Here is a 7,235-nt window from a genome sequence, read left to right on the forward strand (position 1 = left end):
GATGCATGACGCCGGCGGCCAGTGGCTGGCCGTTCATCCAGTGCACAGTGTATCTCAGGCCACGGCGTTCATTTGCAGAGGACTAGGGACAGACTGAGTACCATGTAGTTTTTATTGTAAACATTTTGAGAGTTTTCAAATGAACTCTAGGGACAGCTTGAAAACGGCCGGTTTAAATTTCAAATTTGACTGCGTTCTGTCGATGATTATCCAAAATGGCCATTATGTGTGCCTTCAGGTCTGGTGTCATGATATGGAGATTGCACAAGGTCTACGTCACGCTACATTTTGGCACCTACATTTTAAAACAAACATACCATATTTATTACATTTTATAAAAGGATATTGCGGCAGACTTTACATATTAAGTGCGAGCTTCAGTCTCGGTTTGGGGCAACGGCACTGTCAGAAGCCCTGCCTGGGATCGTACTCAACTTTGCCCGTGAATTGACGACCTGTAGAAGCCAGCCTGACATTTTTTCCAATAACTTGTATTTTGCTTCGCCTTTGGGAGATATAAAAATGGACTGCTAAAAATGTCCACTTTGTGCTCGTTCACTCAGAATTGAAAAGTGTTCTTACAACTAACAGCACATAATCAGAGGCTGCCGCGATGCGCCACTATCCTTCATGTAACATTTCCAAGGAAGCGCAATCTAATTGTAGTCTACTCGGGGGCAGCCCCATGTATTCCCTACGTGGTTTAGGACCAGCAGGTCAGAAGTTCTGATCAACCCCGTGTGATTAAGGTCACTAATGTCGGATTAAATTTATTTTTAAAATGGCAGGAGAGAGCGGAATGCTCACGTGATTTACTGGATCGCCCCAAAGAATACTGGTTCAGGGATTTCCGTGGCCAAGGGTTAATTTAATTGATGAACACCTAAGAGGCTGCAAAAAAAAATATTTACTGATCTGATTAGTGTGACCCGCACAATCTTTGTGCGGTAGAGGTTTTGTTAATGTCCTAAACGAATTAATACATTAATAAAATTGGTAACATGCCGCATACTCTTCTTTACGCATGCTGTCATAGCCAATATCACCAAAATTGTTATATATTTATTTCACTTAAAACACTAGGCGTATTCATGTTAAATAATGATATGATAATTAATTGTAATCCTTATTTAATTCGTTGTTTAAAGACAGTCAAAGCTTCTACCCAATGCCAAGATACAAGCCTAATTTGGTAATTTTCGAGTAGGGAATTCTAATTCATTAATTTTGGTCGTATTTCTAGGCTACGTTTCTATGTATTTAAATTGTTCTGTACATTCTCATTGCGGAGTGCATTTTTGAGATATGACAGACAGTCGGAGGATATAGCCTAGCATACTTATTGATATTAGTGATTTACGTCTTACCTTAAAGTCACAAAGTTCGGGTTTATTGCACGCAGACAAATTACAAGTTTTCCAAAGAAGAGACAAACTGCAGAATTGGCTTTTTGAAAGTACAGAATATATTATACTGTGGGATGACGAAAAAGTGCGCCAAAATGGAAGCCTCCATCATTTGGGAATTATTTTATGTAGGCCATATAGACTCTGTAGAAACCTATAGACATACATAAATAAGATATAGCCTTGTTGTAGGCAACAATTGTTAATACATTATTAAATAAATACATTGAATTAAAATATTAAAAAATATTCCGTTTCCAATACAGTAAACCTATTGAAGATCACAACCTGGATGTTAAAATACATCTTGTAGGGTCCGTAATATGAAGACAGTATAATGAACCCTAATGTAAACGGCCAATACAATAAATTAAAACAATAAAGACCGGACCGACAATAACCTGGGTATATAATATAATATATATTTTTGTAAATTCTGAGATGCTCTAATACACTCGTTTGCCATGCATTAGCGTTTTGATTGAAATGAATCGAAAGGATACAATGTGAAATGAAATAGGCCATACTCATTTGGGAACCAAAAATCAGTAGGCCTGTAGACATCACAGACCTTTAAACAATTTCCTCGAAATTGTCTATGAGGGATAGCCGACTGTTATAAACTACCAAACGGATACATAAACTTGCAGTTAGTCTATCATTCTAAGATACGCTTCAAGCTATATCCTCATGATACAACAACCACACAATATTATTAATAATAATAATACCAATAACAATTGATATATTTATAATATGAATACATTATTATTATTATATTGATACCAGTAGGTTAGAAGCAGACGTTAATAGTGGCCTAGGTTATAGGCTTGCGGGAAGTAAAAACGAAAACATGCATTTGCGTTTGCATTCTGCGAATATTCTATTACACCTAATACAGCCACAGGCACCCATACCAGGGTAAGATTGGCTGGCTCCAAAATAAGACAATTTGAGTCGCTAGTGTCACAGAGCTAATCTTAAAGAGCCACAGAACGAAAGCTGTACCAGTCGAAAACAGTATGGCTAGCGCCTGTACAGTGCACAGTGGCCTAAAGAAACAAGGCCTCTAACAATAAAGAAAGGCCACTTTCTCCATAAACGCGTTTGAAGGCCATATGAAAATGTTAACATCGCATCACGAATTTTGTGTTTTTAAAATGGTACCCACACATGTGAAGTTTAAAATACATCCAGTTTTTTTTTTGCCTATACCTTTCTAATTAATTTACCCTATTCCAATTGGAATCCCATTGACACTACCGAAAAGGAAACACCGCTTTGAGAAATTCTCGCGATGTCAGTGGTATGTGTTGCTCAGCAACATCAGTACACAAAGCCTATTCTATAACAGCAGGTTGCCGATGTTGCTAGTGAGGTAACTTTGTAGTCTATTGATGGTGTTTTATCATCCAGAGTTTCCAAATTATCGCTACACTGTGATATTAGGTTACAATGTCTTTCAAAGGCATAAGAGGTTGCAACCGTAGAGTGTCTAAAGAGGACCAAGAGTTCTACGACTTGAAAAACAGAGCAGCGGAGTATTATAGAGCAAACTCGGTTCCGCAGAACATAGAGGGTGTTTTGAATCAGATGTTCCTGGAAAAGCCTGATGATATTTACGGTTATCTGGTACGTCCAGGCATTTCAATGGCCCTATCTTTTGTCAAAGGCAAAGTTGGTTTCGCTGAAATGTAAAATATCTAGCAAACATTACAGACATTTGATGTCTGCATTAAGGTTAACTTGTGAGTATAGGCCTACTGCCTGATATTAATAAAAATGTTGACATCAAGATCGTTCTTAAAATATTTATATAGCCTATATTTAAATGTCACCCCTTGTTCCTGAATTTTAATTATTTCATTCTGAAGTCAGGAGGGCGTGTGCCTATAGTCTGTTTTGGACGATTTAAATTCAGGTCAATATTGACTATTTGTCAGTAAACTAGGTTTAGCTATTAATACAGTTGACATTTGGTCACATAACGCAACTCTACCTTACTGTCAGCACTAACAACAAATGTATGCATCTTTAGGCAAATTACTTCTCACAACATTCCGCAAAGGCCGTGATAAGCAGAACAGAGGGAAAAGAAATGTATGATGGGGATGGACAACCCTCAGCCCAGGCAACCGTGTATTGTATCATCAGAAATGAGGAGAAGGTAAGCCATTGTGGCCGATCGAAGGCATGAGGTAGCTTTCAGAAATTACAATTTTATTGTTTGTGACAATCAGCCCACTTTTTCTTGTGAATATATAACCAAGGTTGGTTTAATACATTTTATTACGTTAAATATCACGGTAATTATATAAGGTAAAACAATGCAAAAACAACCAGAAAGATTCATAGTCCCTTTTGACAACAATTCCAATAGAACATCCATGACCCTTCTAATAAGCAGCAATGGAAGCTTCCCAGCCGGGATAGTGTTTTATGTCCAAGTCACAATCCATTTCTCAGTGCCGTCAGCTAAGCTGCTTGATATGAATATGAGACAAATAATGGCAGTGATGTTATGATGTTATTAGATAAACATTACACCCTGTTCCGAGGCCTGGTGAGAGACTTAATGAGAGGAGACATGCGAAAATAAGGAGGCTGGAGGGGAGACAAGGAGGAGGGGGGGGGGGGTTGGGTCATGAACAGAGGGAAACCTGTGAACTTTGACCCCTTTCCCTTTTGGACTATACAGTAGAACGAGGTTGACCGATCCCATGTGACGTGACAGGTCCTGGATAGCCATGGAAACAGGAACTGTCCCGTGCTTTTGTTTCTGAAATCATTGGGGAGTCGTAGTGAGTGCTGAGCGTTGCATTTGCTGTGTAATAATTTAAACAGAGATTCCCTTTTATGGTCTCACCCTCCCTTCCGCACCCAGTGCCCCTCTCTGCCCCTCTCTGCCCCGCTCTGCCCCTCTCTGCCCTGCTTCTGCCTGTGTTTCTATGGGAGGTAAGGAGGGAGGGAGGGAGGGAGGGGTTAGTGGTGTTTAGACTGGCGCTGTTGGATTATAGCTCTGTCCATTTGGCTGATACCAGTGAGATGGCCTGATGCTAATCCAGACTGATAGCAAACGGCAAGGGAAGCAGGCAGACCCAGAGGAGAGACATACACATACACGGAGAAAGGGAGAGAGGGAGCGAGAAAGAATAAAAAGAGAGAGAGAGAGAGAGAGAGAATGGGAGCGTGAGGGAGAGAAAGGGGAAAGAAAGAGAGCAAGAAATAGAATAAGAGACGGGGAGAATGAGAGGGAGAGACAGTGAAAGAGGGAGCAAGAGAAAAGAGGTAAAGAGAGAGAAAGAGGGGGGAGGGAAACAGTAGAGAAATACAAAGCGAGAGAGCAGAATGAACATTAACTCAGCTTCTCCCATCTTCTATCTGGGTTGCCGTCCGCGGGTCAGAGAGAGGTGAGTGTGTCAGGGCCGTGACGGGTCTCTCTCAGCTGACCACCAGCCGCACAGCCGCCCACTCTGACGGGGTACAATGGCCGTTTGAACCACGGTGCTATCCCCGAAGAAACGCTACAGCCCAGTGGGCTTTTCGCTCTTCTTGTCGACCTCTTATGTGAGACAGGATTCCCTATAGAAAAGACAGGATCAAGGGTGGAAGTGTTTGATTCATGAGCCTGAGATCCTCGTTGAGATTTAATTTCAGCATTTCTATTCTTCCATAAACGCTAGTAGTGTCTGTCAGTAGGGTGCCCTGCCAACTACAATAACACACACACGGAGGAGAGGAGAGAAACGTGAGAGCCAAATTATAATCTACAAGATAAGAAAAAGAAAGAAAAAGAGGCCGTATGGAAGTACACCAGGAAATCTTTTTCTGCACACATACATAAAAAGTTAAAAGAATAATTATTCTGCAAAATTCACGAGGCTTTGAACTTCGTAGATCTCTGCATGTGTAATCAGTGGGTGCTGTTTTCCTGCTCTCTCCCTGAAGCACTCCAGACCGCTAAGCGATGGATTCCTGAGTCTCAAACAGTCACCTGTCATCAAAGTCCATTAGTTCACCAATCAGAAGTGATGCTTTCATTTCCAAAAAACCACAGTAGAAACACTTGCTGCACCTATGAATAAAGGATAGCTTTATATTAATAAGGAATTGACATTGACATGGCATCAGCTAGCTGTGTTCCGTAAGTCTCCTGAGCTGTGAGTGGGGCTGATCAGTAGGAGCTGACACTATACCACAATGAGGTGAACTCCTCGTATGCACACGCTCTTAGTCTTACACCAGTCCTGATAGGCCTCTTTCAGAGCGCGGACCTTTTTGACACTTGCTTATAATTGCATTGGTTGCTATTGCTAATTGCTAGGGTCATCAACCACCATAGTGGTTTGTAGTTTCAGTTGTTTCAACAGAGGAATGTCATAGAACAGAAAAGAACACAACAGAACCGAACATTTCACTGCTCCTTAAGCATTATATCTATGTTTCTTATTATTTTTTTGTTTGACAACAACAACAAAAAACTGTGAACTGGTCTTTCGAACAAACTCCTGTTCTGTTTGTTCTCTGACTGACGTAGTGTTCTGACGATTGTCTGTATGTGATTAACAGTTTTTCGGCTTCACGTGTAAACCAGCTGATGCCCACTCTTGTTTCTCCTGTGTCTTCCTGCCCTTGGGCGTGTCCCTCTGTGCCCGCGGCCTAGTCTGTGTGCCGTGCCACTGTGCCCAGCCGCGATGAGCCGGTGGCGGGTGGAGGTGACCAGACAGGGGCCGCTGGGGAAAACCAAAGACACGCGCTCGAGACTGCCCTTCACTGGATCAACCAGCCAATCAGCCACATGCTCCAGGGTCTCGACCCCAACGACCAGGCCACCATCGACAAGATACTGAGGTACCATTTAAGAATGCGAATAAAGCAGTGTCAGCACAGATCAGAATGGGGTTATTTCATGTATCTCAAATCACAAATCAAGGGACTGTCTGATTCCCAGGTTTGTGAAGAGGCAAGGCAAGGGCTGAAACACACCAAACGCGTTTCTAAAAACGTATACGCTTCAAAATCGCCTTGGAAAAGTGCGGCGGGCAAAACAGCCGCCGGGGCACCAGGCTGTTTTGCCCGGCGTCTATGAAGCGGAGCTGCGTGCGCAACATGTCTGCGCCGATTGTGACATTACGTAATGAGCGGTGTGCGGAGCGGAGAATTTTTCAACTTTTAAGTGCACCTAATAATTGCTAGAAAGACGCGATGCTCGGCGGATAAAAGGTGCACACGAAAGGCGCGCTGTACCATAGGAAACAATGGTTTTGCTAGCATCACGTTTTTAGAAACGCATTTGGTGTGTTTCAGCCCTAAGATGTTACTACAAGAAGTAGTTAACTGCTCTATAGAAATGTGAGACAGTGCTTAAGAATCAAATGAAAGAGATTTGTCACAGAATGGAGACTATGAAATCTGATGCACCTGATGTTACTCAGTGGGGTACAGGGGGCTGGATGGGACAAACAGGGTAGCCTTCATCTGGCATGAAGCTGTTTTTTCTGGTAAATCCCAGGTCCTAATGGGATTTCCTGTCCTCTTCCTTGATTGGCTGAGGTGCAAGAACTGATCATGTGATCATATGACATGCCCTGCAAATAGGAGGAACTAGTCACAGTACCCAAGCAACCCTCAGAGCCAGGAAGCAGAATGATTTTGCCCTTTACAGAAAAACAAATAAATACATGTTTGCTAGTGTGTGTGTGTGTGTGTGTGTGTGTGTGTGTGTGTGTGTGTGTGTGTGTGTTTGTGTGTCCTGTGGGAATGAGTGTGTACTGGTTCAGACAGAGTTCAGAATCAGATCAATGTTTGATCACATTGCAGCACTGGGCG

At 42.2% G+C, this 7,235-nt stretch overlaps 1 protein-coding gene across 1 annotated transcript in view; it reads left to right on the top strand.

The window, feature by feature from the left end:
* Window positions 1–2,861: 2,861 nt before the first annotated feature.
* Window positions 2,862–7,235, top strand: part of eno4 (enolase 4) — a gene marked incomplete at both ends in the record, with an annotated part of 17,107 nt that continues 12,733 nt past the window's right edge. Inside the window, 3 exon segments of the mRNA XM_080848554.1 lie at window positions 2,862–3,038; window positions 3,445–3,573; window positions 6,070–6,257. Of these exon segments, the coding sequence (XP_080704680.1) occupies window positions 2,862–3,038; window positions 3,445–3,573; window positions 6,070–6,257 (494 nt within the window).

Source organism: Sprattus sprattus (genome assembly GCF_963457725.1).
Source record: "Sprattus sprattus genome assembly, chromosome: 12".
Classification (NCBI taxonomy): domain Eukaryota; kingdom Metazoa; phylum Chordata; class Actinopteri; order Clupeiformes; family Clupeidae; genus Sprattus; species Sprattus sprattus.